The sequence below is a fragment of the Urocitellus parryii genome, chromosome 4, assembly GCF_045843805.1.
Source record: "Urocitellus parryii isolate mUroPar1 chromosome 4, mUroPar1.hap1, whole genome shotgun sequence".
Classification (NCBI taxonomy): Eukaryota; Metazoa; Chordata; class Mammalia; order Rodentia; family Sciuridae; genus Urocitellus; species Urocitellus parryii.
Window position 1 is genome coordinate 5,265,467 of NC_135534.1, and position 14,376 is coordinate 5,279,842.

General features: G+C 47.7%; 1 protein-coding gene across 13 annotated transcripts in view; it reads right to left on the reverse strand.

Annotated features, from left to right (window-relative positions):
* Positions 1-1,045: 1,045 nt before the first annotated feature.
* Positions 1,046-14,376, reverse strand: part of Ppp6r3 (protein phosphatase 6 regulatory subunit 3) — a 136,453-nt gene continuing 123,122 nt past the window's right edge. For all 13 annotated transcript variants that reach the window (XM_026396525.2, XM_077797913.1, XM_077797912.1 and 10 more), the window contains 4 exons: positions 13,505-13,611; positions 11,342-11,492; positions 5,659-5,778; positions 1,046-2,564 (listed from right to left, as the gene is read on the reverse strand). In XM_026396525.2, the coding sequence (XP_026252310.1) occupies positions 2,513-2,564; positions 5,659-5,778; positions 11,342-11,492; positions 13,505-13,611 (430 nt within the window). In that variant the 3' untranslated portion in view covers positions 1,046-2,512. The remainder of the gene's footprint in view (positions 2,565-5,658; positions 5,779-11,341; positions 11,493-13,504; positions 13,612-14,376) is intronic.

Here is a 14,376-nt window from a genome sequence, read left to right on the forward strand (position 1 = left end):
CGGAGGCCGAAGCTAACCTGCCCAGGTCCCCGCCGAGTGCTTGAGGCAGGCTGCAGCGTCCAGGTGTGCAGGGCAATGTGCCCAGGGAGGGGGTGGCAGTGCAGGGGACCGGCCAAGGCCAACGCCAGCCAGGGGAGACACTTTCCTCTGCACGTGGGGAAGGATGAGGAACAAGGAGCTCCAAGAGCACAGCATTTCAAACCGGGATGGGACGTGAGCCCAGAGTCGCCACAGCGCTCTACATGGGCCTGAGAGCACCCTGAGCACCTGTGGGTCACAGCTGCAGCAGCACCGCTCCTCCCCCATGGGAGCTTAGGAGCGTGGGGAGGGTGGTGGCAACCCACTGAAGCCCAGCAGGGTTCTCTCCCTGCAGCCCACACCGTCTGGTCATAAAGCCCACACAAGGCACAAGAGCTCTAGAAAAAGAATCAGGCTTTATTTTTGTCATTTTTCACACAGGTATTGTAGACACGTTAGTCTCGCAGTCCCTATGGCCAACACACAGAACCCAGGGAGAAACTGAAGGAGCGGGAGCTCGCTGCCGCCCTGGGCTGGCTGCCGGGACCCCCCAGGCCCGGCTCCTCTGGCCTACCCCTTCCCTGCACCCAAGATGAGCAGACCTGACCACCATCCCGTGCTCCTTCCCTAGCAGGAAGTGGGATGGAACTGACACTGTGTGACCTCGGGAGGCATGGAGAAGCCAACTAAACCCAGCCGTGGGGCCGTGAGCGCCACAGGGCCAAAGTCTGGCTGGGGCAATCCCGAGGTCCTGGGCTACATCAGCAAGGCATCCCTGAGGTAAGCGGAAGGAGCCCCGTCCGCTGCTGGTGCCGGGCTCCAGAGAACACAGGAAGGCAGTCTCCCCCAAGAGCAGCTCCCAGAGAAAGAGGGTCCTGGGGTGGAGAGCCCGGGCCACGCCAGCCACCCCTACACCCCCATGACCAGCCCAGGGCTTCCTGCTGACCCCGTCCTTGGTGTGCTAGGCATGCCTTGGAAACCTCAGGAGGAGTTTCCACACTATTGAAAATGAAAAGCAAATAAGGAATAAGGCATCAGACATTTGATTCTTTTATTTCCATATGCAATGTAATGTTTAGGCACGCTGCTTGGGATGCTGTTTCTAAAAAATCTGTTGGCCATTTTTCAGAATATCCTTTTGGTTTTAAATACTGGTCAGGAAAAACAAATGATGTAAAAATACGTGAATAATTTTCTATTACAGAAATGAAAAACTGATTTGCATCTAAAAGTGCAAGAGGTGAAGTGATTTAACCCTTTCACCAGACGATATGGCAATATACAGTATATTGCTTCAGCTGTTGGAGAAGGCTGTGACGTATTTTTATATTGACATAGAAAATTATAAATTACATTGAATTAGTATCCATAATCACTATATATATACACAAACCAGTTCTAAAAAAATACACTGGTTTAGAATTTTACGAGTGAAAACCTCACAAGGTACAGTAAAACAGGTAACATGCGCAGGTGCCAGATTGAGTTCTACTTTTAAAACACTAGCCTGTGAAATGACGCACTCGAACTCCATTAGCAGCACGAGCATTTTCAACGGACTCGCCTAACATGACTTAAGTGTGTTAAATATGCAGATTGCTCTGAAATGGTCATTGGTGATGCTTGTTAACAAGGTCAATTTTGGTGAATGGGTTAAAAGGCAGATGAACTACCAAACAAAACAAAAACAAAAAAACAAAAACAACCCCCCCCCCCAAAAAAAAAAACCCAAACCACAGCCATGTACACTCCGAGGACTCTAGTGCTTTTCCTGTAGGAGATCATCTCAAGCAACAAGACTTCAACAGAACATATGGCTTCACAAGAACATCGGTTTATCAACTAAGTCGAGGCAATAAATACTTAATCTCTACCAATAGACTTACATTTTTGATCCATTTTAAACAATACAGAAAACAATTACCAATCAAAAACTGGTTATAAAAAGAACACCAAATATTTCTTATTCAAAATCACTTTTGTAAGTTAGAACAACCAAAATAACACCTAGAGGGATTTCAATTCCACAGCTCCTTGCCAACCTGGAAGAAAAGGAATCAGAATTTTGTACAAGGTGAAAAATGTATGAAAACTTCCTAATACTTTGGTCACACTAATAATTGTCAAATAGTTATGTTTCAAATACAATAGATCTGTGTATTCACTTTTATAAAACTATTCTTACAGCCATTTAACTAGAGTAGTACTGCTATCACCACAGGGCAGCAAGGTCTCATCTCACAGGCTACCCATTATTTAGAACAATACAATATAAACATACGCAGACATTCTTGGTATTTGTCAATGTGCAATATTTTTACACTTCTGAATTTCTCTGTACAATGTCTTAGAATCTAGAATATAAAGGTTGCTGGTCCTGATCCCTTGCAGAGTGAGTGCAGCAGTGACGGCTTGGTGGCTCCAGAGGACCTCTCCAGAGCCCCTGGGTGGTGGCAGTCTGCAGTCCTCAGTCAGCAGCAGCAGACGTTACCCATCATACAGGGCCATTGACTGACGTGTCACCTGGCACACTTGGCTGGTCACTCCTGCAGAGTAAGAGACAGGCAATCTGAGGCACGTGAAGCAGAAATGGGAGGAAGTGAGCCTGGTTTAGTTCTGAGGGTGGGGAGTGCATCTAAGCAGGGCCTCAAGAGCCCACGGAGCTGCCCTCCTCTACTTCTCAGGACCACCCGCACATGCGGATGGAGGGTCCTAAACCGCTGCCCCCAGAGCCCACAGGAGCTCTCTGTTCATTCCTCCTCCAAAAAGCATTTATCTGTCCCACAGAGTGGAATTCCGCAGGGTTCGCAATGGCAAAGAAAAGTAAAAGGAGAGAGGGAAAAAAGTTTGTAAACAGAACAATCTGTTACAACACACGGACAACACATTCCCACAGAGCAAATGTCAGCTTCAAAACTGGGAGGCAAGAGTGGTGGGACAGTGTGTGAAAGTGGTGGCTGAAGATCCGAGTTTGCAAAATCACAAAATGGAGGGGCAGGCTCTCTAGGGCTCTTCCCATGTTAAGGAAATAGACTTGGGAAGGATGCTGAGAGCGGCAAAACTGGTGCGCAGGCACTTCCAGCCAGCCCTGAGGTCTCAGCTGGCAGACTCCAGCCCTGTGGCCTGTGGGCACAGCAGGGAGCTCGGGGCCAGCTCCACACACAGCAACAAATCTACTTACAGCCATGTCATTGCAGAGCCGTCTCATCGACTTACATGTCGTCTCACTGCACCAGACACTGGGTACGTATCCTGCCTTCACCACCCACAAGCCATGTGTTCGTAAGTTTATTTCTTAAACTCCCTCAGTTTTGCTTTCTCCCCTGTAAAAGGGGACAACAACCCCTACCCTACAGGGCTTCACAGGTAGGGAAGTGTGTGAAGCAGCTGGCACACAGCAGGCACAGACACAGCAGACCTGACAAACAGCAGCCAAGCCAGGTCTGTGGCAACACACCCCCCAGATCCACAGGACCCCAGGACCAGGCTGGGGCAGGGCCCTTCACACATGGGAGGCATCGCCGCACTTACCCTCCACCTGTCCTAACGCTGGTGCCAGTGCCATCTGCTCAGACAGCCCTCTCACCTAGCTGCACTCCTGTCCCCATTCCTGCAGCCAGTGTCCTCCCAGGCACCTGCCCTCTGCCCCAGGCTACTGGTGTCTATCTGCTCCAGCTTCCCTCCAGCCACCACCATTCCATCTTGTGGTGGATGAAGGATGGATGAATGGACAAACCCAGGGACGCCAGTGTGTCCCCTCCTTCACTAGCTCACCCCAACATTCTCTGCCATCACCTCAGTCCTGTAATTGGAGAGGAGGACTCTTCATACCTGATGTTTCTAGCCAGAGAGAAAAGCAAGCAGGCTGCATTGAAGCCAACATTTCTGTACATCGGACAGCCGGGAAATGACCCCATAGCCTCCTGGGCCACTCATGTCAGAGAACCAGGAACAAACTGCCAGGGCCAACCCTAACTATTCTACCTCCCAGGAATTCCTCAATGTAAAGTAAGTTAACAGGTAGAAATTAGAGAGGTGACCAACCGACTGGGAATTAGACTCATAAAAGACCATAAAGCAGAACAGAACAAAACGAGAAAAAACAAACAAACAAACAAAAAACCAAAAACCCACTGAACTCTGGGTTTGGTGTCACATGCCAGTAATCCCAGCAGTTTGGGAGGCTGAGGCATGAGGCTGCAATTTCCAAGCCAGCCTCAGCAAACACCCACTCTCTAAAGAAAAATGAAAAGGTCCGGGGATGTAGCTCAGTGGCAAAGTACCTCCTGGATTCAACCCATAGAACCAAAAAGCGGTGGTGGTGGTGGTGGTGGTGGTGGGGAAGCGAAGGAAGGAAGGAAGGAAGGGAAGGGAGGGAGGGAAAGAAAGAAGGGAAGGAAGGGAAGGAAGGGAAGGAAGGAAGGAAAGCAAAGCAAACAAAATTTCCCATAGTCAAAACCCCAGGAAAAAGACTGACTTTCTCTGAACCCTAGAAGAACCTGGGACTGAACTACCCCTAGGGCTGGAGTGTGACCCTGCCTTTTCTTCCCAAAGCCCTCATTAAAGCCATCCTGCTCCAGCAGCTCATGTAATTACCTTTGTATGTAAAAACTTCAGAGGCACAAAAACAAACTTCATTTGGGCTAAAATTTATCCGAGTAGAACAGTAAGAGGGCTTGCCCTGCCCTGAATGCAGAACCGAGGGCGCCCCCTGCTGGCTCCCGCTGGTGTGGTCTTAGAATGCCTAGAAAATTTAGGGGCAGCAGGGCCAGGGGGAAAGTATGACTCCTTAGAAACTGCTTTTAAGGTCACTTTATTCCTTCTGAAAGGAGGAATATACAATCTTAGATATATGAAATCAAAAGGTTAACTCTGGGACGTGCTAGACACAGCTCCTCGTGGTCCAGGGGATCCTCACTCATCTTCTGGTGCGAGCTCCGGTGCGATCCCAGGCCACCTGGCTCTACCTGTGAGGCCGTGCGAATGGGCCGGACGCTGGCCCTTGGCGGCAGATGCTTTGGCTTGGCCTATTCCTTCAGGCCACTGGCTCAGTCTAAGCAAAAGGTGACTAGAAAGAAAGCATCACATTCCAAATCACAAGGCTCTGGCAGTGGGATTTTCACACTTAATCAAGATAAGATCACTACTTTGAAAAAGCAAGACCACACAGGGATTCACTTAGGGGTGGAGAACAGTAAGGGAAGTCCCCTGCATGTCACATGGGCACAAATGTGGGAAACAGTCACCCAGAGCTGTTTGCGCCTGGCGGTTCAGTGACTTTACAGGGGCCACTAAAGCTCCCAGAGGGGCCTGTTATTATTCTCAACTTGGTGCCTCCTGAGAAAGCTGTGTAGCCGGAGCAAGCCTTCCACTCCCAGGAGGTGCCCAAGAGCCAGCTACACTGCCAATCTCTGCACCTAGGCAGCTCTCGGCCTCGGGTGAGGAGACCAAGTATTGTTCCCAGGTTCTCTGCTGGGTCACCTGACTAATGAAAGGATTAGTGCCAAGTACACTGCTGAAGGCCTGGGCCTGGCTGTGATGGCCCTACAGTCCACACCTAGGTACCAACCCCTTCCCAACTCCCACAGGACAAGAGCAAGGCCAGGGGGCTTGGGAAGAACACAAGGGTGCAGGCAGTACCTCTGCTCTGGGCTACTGCTGGGGGGCCGGGGGGCCGCGCACTTGGCCTCCGCTGGCTCAGAGCTCTCCTCCACTTCTTTACAAGCAGCATCTTGAGAGGTAGACAGTTTTCCTTCCTCACTGCAGGAGAGGAGACACAGGCACATTACACACCTCAGGGACAGCGTCTAGGTGCCAGAGGATGGGGTCACATGCAAATGGCTCTGAAGTCATGACTGCCATGGCGGCAACCCTGGGGCTGAGCATGCTCAGGGTGGGAGGGTCATAGGGACACAGACGGTGACAGGGGAAGCACAAAAGGAAAGGGCACACAAAGGTGGGAACCAAGAGAGGGATGATGTAATGTGGCTGGTTCTGACAGAGCGGCCGCGCATCACCGTACATACCGGTAGGATTTCAACACTCTGAAGCCCAGTGTGCAAAACAGAAAAAGAAATGTACAAGAGTTTCAGAATACTCCTAGAAATGAGGGACGGGGACTACGTCCACGCCTGCACTTAACCAAAACCGCAGAGTTGGTGAAGGCTGTCAAGAGAACCTGTTTGAAGGAACGAGTCTTTATTTCAACCTGTGCTCCTGGGCTGAGCCCATCAGTAACAAGCCGCCAGAGGGCGGACCTCCATCTGCTCACTGGCTGGAAACCTTGGTCAGGAGAGGAGGGCACCCTGCTGCCTGAGCCACATTTAAAGACTTCTCAAAGGCTGGCGCAGAGATGCACGCCTGGAATCCCAGCGACACAGGATGCTGAGGCAGGAGGATGGCAAGTTTGAGGCTTGTCTCAGCTACTGAGTGAGACCCTGTCTCAAAATAAAAAATAAAAAAGGTTGGGGGTGTAGCTCAGTGTTATAAAGAGCACCCCTGGTTTCAACCTCCAGTATTGGGGGGGGGAGTTGGGAGTTTCCCTCTAACAAAGGTGAAATGTATGAACACTACGAAGGAAAAGTGGGACCCTGAGGAGCTGCTAGTGCAGCTGAAAGCAGACTCCAGGTCCCGGGCTGAGGGGAGTGGGCGGGGAGGATAAGGGTCCCCCCTCAGGGTGGAAAATATGCAGCAGGGTGCTCTGTCGGGATTCCCATTTTGTACACAATTAAAGTGGCAATAACTAGAGGTCCCCTTAAGGAAGGGCTGTCATTCTTAACAGCCATGACTTGGATTTGCTTATAAGACACCTAATATTTTAGGATGATTTCTCAGGTAGTTTTCAGATGGTTCCACGTAATTTATAAGTAGAAAAATTAACTGAAATCTAATGATTTGTAACAATCTAAATTACACGGGTCATCACCTCTCTTTTTCCGTGGTGCTGGGGATGGAACCCAGGCTTCACCCATGTTAAACACCTGCTCTACCATGAGTCCCATCCCCAACCCCTGGTTTCTTCTTTTCAAACCTCCTTCTCCACTCCCCTTTGCCCCTTCCTTCTCTATTCCCTGTCCCAGAAGCAGGATTCTAATGTGATTGTAAAATGCCTCTTCATTACATGTGTGCAGGAGCATATAACCTGCACTGAATCCAACATCTTTTTGTACTTTTCTCTAGACTAAACATGTCTGTAAGTTCTACCTGCTCCTGCCAGGTACAGCCCGGAGCCCACTGTGAGCACCGACCAAAGGGACTGGCTTCCCAGAATAATGAGCCCAAAGTGTCCTCTACCTCCAGGCCTCTGAGCCCAGTGCTGAAGTGCTGTCACTGTCCCTGGCCCCTAGCAGGCCTGCTAGGCATTTCTCAGGACTCTATACCTGGGAATGGAAAACTCTAGTGGAAAAAAAAAAAAAAGCCCTTCTGTCTAGAGTGGCCCCCAATTTGCTTTCCCATTCAGCTCCTCTAGTAGGAAGTGCCATGAGCTGGGCTCTTCTCATGCACATTCTCCGATAATATGTGGTTTGAGCATCTCTTCATTTTTTGTCAGTCTTTTTGTTTACTCATTGTAAACCAACGTCTTTTACCCATTTTCTGATTTTCTTTTCCTTTTCTTTATTGGCTTATGGGAATTCCTTGAACACCTAATGTCAGTATCTTGTTGATTCAGGTACACGCCCCTTTCTTCAATTTGCTGTAGCCTCACCATCTAGAGTACTTCATCAACGGAATTCCTTAAGTACTTTGTTAGAGTTTCTTTTCTTCCACTAACTACCAGGCAACTTTGGCCATATCGGGAAGAGGCCCAACCCGGGAGGATCTGGCCCCTTTCCTACCACACTGACCCTTGTCCATGTGCATGATGACATCACACTGTCTGAACAGCTGGCTACAGCACAACTCAATGTCTGGAAGGGTGGGTCTCCTACTCAACTACTCCTTCTGTATCTAAGCAACTCTGGGATGTTATTTTTCCATGAGGTTTTAGAGTATATTTAACAAGTTTCTTCCCCAAACCCCAGAGATATTTTTACTGAGATTCCATTAAACCTTAAGGCTACTCTGGTGGTGGCAGACGACTCTGCGGCCCTACACTTGTCCCACCGCAGTGTGTACACTACTGCCCCTACTTGTCCAAGGAAGCTTCAAGTTTTCTCTACAGAGATCTGGATGAAAATAACTCTTTAATTTATAGATCAATATATTTTGTGGTTATTCTGCTTTTTATTATCCATTCTGGTTGCTTATTACTGATTTAGAAAAAAACAACTGATTTTAAAAACTGACCTTGTAACTAACAGTTCTGCTGAATTAGTAATTACAAAGGTCTGTACTGACTTGGTTGTGGCTCACCATTACGCCTGTAAATAACCACAGTTTACTACTCCTCTCCTAACCCTCATCTATACCTCTGCCTCCTTCCTTTTCCAGGACTGTTTACACCTTGGCAATGATAAGGGACAGCTTATCATTGGTCTTTATCTCAAAGGGAATGCACCTAAAATCTCTTCATTAAATATAGTTGCTGCTGTGACATTTTGGTATTTAATTTTTACACAGGAAATTCACTGCTGTGACTGGATTGCTCAGAGTTTTAATCATGTATAAATATGAAATCTGAGCAAAAAAGTAATATTTTTTTAAAAGTCTAATGTAAGAAGGTTGCAAGGACAGGTTTTTCAGACATGTAATCTTGAACCATCCTTGCCTTCTAGGATAAGCTGCAGCCAATCATTATGAATTATTTGGGATTCAGTCAGTATATCTCAACTTATATATCACAACTTTTTTTTGCACGGGGGTGATGATGGTGGTGGTACTGGGAACTGAAACCTGGAGTACTTAATTATTGAGTTACACAGCCATATATATCCCCAGCCCTTTTTTTTTTTTTTTTTTTTGAGATAGGATCTCACTAAGTTGCTGAGGTTGACCTCAAACTGGTGATTTTCCTTCCTCAGCCTCCTGAGCCACTGGGATTCCAGGTCTGCACCACTGCACCCAGCAATATCTTATACATAACTTCTGCATTTAGTTTGCTTTTAAGTGACATGAGCTGATCATTTTCTGCAATTATCCTTAATTTGGAATGAAGATTTCAATTCTTTGGGCAGGACTCTCACTTCTTTCTGGGGCAACTTGAGAGAGAAACTAATGGCCTTGAGTGCCTAACTGGCACTACCTACACTACCACTGTAACTGACAGGCCCCATGTGTTTAGGCATCACACTGGGTTTGCTCTGCCCCTAGTTTTCCTCCAGACAGGTGCTTGTTCATCTTTAAAATCAGGTATTTCATTCTTATTGATATGGGTTCTCTTATATCTCAGCTGATTCTTTGTTGGCTGTGACTCATCTCTTCATTTTAGTGTGTCTTTGGTGATATTAGGAATTAAATTTATCACTATTTTCCTTTATGATTTGGCCTTTTATGTTTAAAAACCACCCCATCCCCCAAACTCTTTTATGCTGTCTTCCTCAAGTTTTGCAGTTCCACCTTTCATATTCATGTGGAGAAAGAGACCCAATTCCACTTTTCTCCAGAATCGATAGTCCCTTTCATTTGTGCACTCCAAGGTGCACCATGTCTCTGCAGTGGAGCCTCTGCATGACTGCCAGGCTGCGTCGTCTCCATGAGGACAGCCTTTACTAGGAAGCCCTGGAGTCCAACGTGGGGATGCCTTCACCTTTTTCCTTCAGAGTAACCTTGGTTCTTCTCTGCAGGCTTTGTCTTTATAATCACAATTTTCGCGCAACTTTGTGCTGGGATCTTGACACAAATTTTATTAATTCATAATTTGTTGAGAAACGCCAAAGATATTTCCGTTAGTGAACATGGCAAATCTCTGTATTGATATTTAGGTCTTCCAATAAACTTTCATTAATTTCTTTTCTCATTACAGTCTTTTTAGTTGTAGATGGGCACAAGACCACTATTTTATTTATTTATTTTTATGTGTGCTAAGGATTGACCCTAGTGCCCCACACATGGTAGGCAAGTGCTCCACCACTGAACTACAAGCCCAGCTCTAAGGTCACATTCTTACACATAAGATTTGACATTTTACTAAGGACAAATAGGCAAACCTAGAATACCCCATATTGTTTATAGGACAGAGTGATTCTTCTTTGTAACCAGTAAACGCACTAAACCTCCCTATTAATTCTAATAGGTGTCTATAGATTCATCTTCTAGGTAGAAAATCATATTCTATAAACAATGATCATTTTGCCTGTTTATGTCCACCCTCACTCCCTCACTCCTTTTGCTTTTTGATGCTGTGTTTGCCAAGACCCCTGGGGCAGCACCGACAAAAGCAGTAACTGTCTGCAAACAGATCACCTCTAATATCCTTCTGTCCAAACAACCCCCCCGTGTCACACCCTGGTGGCGCAGCCATGGTCAGGTCCTCAGAACACACTTCTGGATTACTGCAGTTCCTCCCTGGGAGCCCCGACCACACGTGCACATGTGATATCAGGTCAGGACTGAGTCTCCTCCCTCATACGGTTTTGTTTTGCAGCCATGGCAAGCACCAGGAAGCATCCTCTGCAACCTCTCAGCATTGCCGCAGAAAAAGGGCACTCAAGTTCTAGGCACCGGTTTAGCTGCAGTCCATAAAACTTGAAAGACTATTTTTTTTTTTTTTGGTGGTACTGGGGATTGAACACAGGGATGCTCTACCACTGAGCTACATCCCCAATCCTTATTTTTTTATTTTGAGACAGGGCCTTGCTAAGTTGCTGAGGCTGGCTCCAAACTTGTCATCCTCCTGCCTCTGCCTCCCAAGTAGCTGGTATTACAGGTGTGCTCCACCATGCCTGACTGAAGTTTTTTCATTACTCAGCTTTAAAATTCCATTCTGATTCTTTTTTGGATCCATAAGTTTGAAAGTAAGGTTGCTAATTTCCAATTATAATTTTTTAAAAAGTTACAATTTTGCTACTGAATTAGAATGACTGCATTACATCTGGAGACAGTGTCCCATCTGTATGACACTGAGCCTTTGGGCCTGAGCTCCACAGCTTCCATACAAGTCAACTTCTACCAGGAGTCAAAGTGTGCTAATTTCCGTAACTGCCAATCTGCTAGACTCAAAATACAGTCTTCTGAACGCAAACACACACAGGGAGAAGGGCATTTTAGGAGCCTAAACTTTCCATCTCTTCATTAAGATTAATGAATTTAATGAAGATGTTAGGACGACTTCAAGTCAATGTCTCAACACTCATTTCAATCAAATGAACATTTCCATGTCTGGGGCTTCTCCCCAACCATTCTCCAACCAACTGACGCCGCAGGACGGACCATCTAGCCCAGTTACCTTTTGAAGACTGCGGTCTCCGTCTTGGCATCCACGGTGAGGCTGAGTGTTTCCTTCATGCCGCCATTCATCACCGTCTCAGTTACCTTGTCTGCACTCTCGGCATCCTCCTCTCCATCGGAGCTGGCTTCCATGGCCACACTGCTTGGCGCTGAAAAGAGTACACAGCTGATGGTCACACATACCAAACCCCACCTGGAACGTCATCCCTCTGTTAGAGGGCCCCGCCCGTGTCACATCTACTGCTTGCCGATGATGACAGAATGTCTGTCTGGTGCTGCTTGGCTGAATTCTTACAGGCCACTGGGGTCACGAGCCACGGTTTCTTCATTGGAGAACTGGTAAGAAACCTACAGCCTTCACAGCTGTGTCCACCTCTGACCTGGCTTTCACACAGCAACCCTGGTGCTCCCGATGGTCCCACTCTACAGAATGGGGCAGAGGACACAGTCACCAGTCCTAGCCTTTTCTTGCCTTTTTTACTGTCATTTTCTCATGCTGTTCTGGTCATCCCTTTGTAAATTGTAGTGGTAATAAACTTGAGTGAATGGCAGACTGCCTTGGATTCCAACCCTAGTACTGCCACTTCCTGGATGTGAAACCCTTGGGCAAGGAACCTTACCAGTGCCTTAATATCCTCACCCATAAAGTGGAACCAGTGAGGCAACTTACAACAGCTGAAGGACTGTGGCTACCTATTCAAATGTTTAGGAGCTTGATAAATAAAACCACACTAGCCCCTGGCTTTAGTCCTCCCCAGGATCCTGCTTCTGGGGGCCTCTTCTTGCATCATCTTTCTTTTCCAAGGACTCATGCTCTGTTCCCTCTACATACTCCCACACTCCCAACTCCCCATCATACCCCCACCTCCCCAAACCCAAGTCATTGGTGAAAAGGTTCAGAAGCTGGCACGATGGCCACACCTGTAATCTCAGCTACTGGAGAGGCTGAGAAAAGGAGATGGCAAGTTCTAGGGCAGCCTGGGCAACTTAGTGAGGCCCTGTCTTGTAATAAAATAAAATGTTTTAAAAAGGGCTGGGGTGTAGCTCAGGGGTAAAATACATGTCTAGCATGTATGAGGCCCTGGGTTCTGTCCCCAGTACTTGGGGAGAAGCCCAAATGGTTCACACCTGCTGCAAGGAACATCCGTGAACATTCTGAGCAGTAAGGCAAACCATGGTGCTGAGGTGGAGCTTAGTGGTAGAACACTTGCTTAGTATGTGTAGGCTGGATCCTCAGCAGCACGTATAAGTAAATGTAATAAAGGTCTATTGACAACTAAAAAAAATATTAAAAAAAAAAAATAAGGCAAACCATGGGAACTGCAGACACTGTGACCATTTTATCTGCTCATAAAGGTGAAAGCAAAATAAACAGTCCCACAGCCTCAAACAGTTCCAGAAATGACTGGGGCCAGGCCTGACATGTCTGCATCAGTTTCTGGTTTTGTTCATCCTAGGTGCTGGAGGTCAAGGCAGTCCTACGCTCTGGGCCTCAGGGGCCTCACCTGTACACTGTCCTCACCTGCACACTGACAGGTCTGACAATCTATAGACCTCTTACTGCTAGAATCAACAGGCTACGGTTCTGGAACAACATGTTAGGTCGGTGGCAGCGACTTGGTGTCGATTTAGTGGCAACTTAGAAAAAAGTAGCCCACGCCGAAAAAGAACATCAATCAGATGCCGGCGGAAACGCCTGTCAATCAGCCAGATCTCCTGACTAACGCCTGTCAATCAGCAGGACCCCCTGGCCAATCCTGGAGTTCAGCCAACTCCCCTGACCAACTCCAAGGGGGCAAGGGACCCCAGAAAAACTTTTCCTGTCCCAAGCCCTTCCCCTTCCTGCCCCATAAAAGTCCAGTCCAGTCGAGCTTCCACGTGGTTTCTCCTCAGACCCTTCTCCTGTTCCCTCTGTGGGTCTGATTGAATTCCGCCCGGGAGTGATATCTCAATAAAGCCTGTTCAGCGGCCCTTTTAAATCTGCCTCCTTTGGCCATTGCCTGCCCCGACTGATCTGACAACACACACAATTTCTTTTCCTTGGGTGCCCTGTGGACATCAGGGCCACTCTCTTATTTTCCTGGTCCTGTGAGGTCCAACTCTGAGTCAGGTCTGGGTGCCTAAGCCTGCTGTATGCGTGCAGGCCCCGCTTTGCGCTCACCCTCTGGCTGTGCTGCCAAGGCAGTGACACTGGGAGTCAGGGGGTCCATGGCTTCAGTGCTGGTTTCCATTTCCACTGGAGAATTACTCCTTAAAGAATCTTTAGTGCTTTCAGAAAAGAGAAAATTCAGATGTTAGCAGTGGGAACAGTCCTCAGCCACCTCATTATTCACAAAAACCCTCTGAGAACAAGTGTGGAATAAAGTCAGTCAGCCTCTGCAGGAAGAGCAGGGCTGCACACTCCAAGGGACACATAGGTGGCTATCTGGAGGAGCATGAGGGTAGGAGGGCAAAGCTATAGAAGGCCAGGCCCTCGGGGAATTGGAAACAGGCTCAACAGGCCCCACAGTAACCACCAGGCTCCTAAGGCCTGGGTGACAGACTTCCTACATCGTCAATTCTGTGTCTACTGGATCCAGCGTTTTCACAAAACTCCTGACTAAACTCCAGGCAAACTGCCTGGAGGCATGGGCTATCTTAATGCTACTCATTGTCGGAACTATAAAAGCACAGGAAGAAACACCAGGGGACCAAGCCTTGGGGCAGAAGGCTAGTGACTCTGCTTTCAATAATCCCAGAGATTGCTGTGCTTTCAATAATCCCAGAGATTGCTGTGCAAGAGAAGCATTCCTAAGTAACCACAGGCTCTTTCCCCCCAGGCAGGAAGAATTTGGTCCTATGCTGGAGCAGGGCTGATGAAAGAACTCCTACTTTGGAGACATTTTCACTTGGAATCTCACTTGGAGCTTGGAAGAGCTCAGTGCTGCCACTAGAGGTGCTACGAAACACTGTGGGCTGTCCTTTGCTTTTAGGATGGTGACTGAGGGCTCAGAGTTTGCCTTCCTATCTTCTGCATTATCAGCAAGTGCTTAG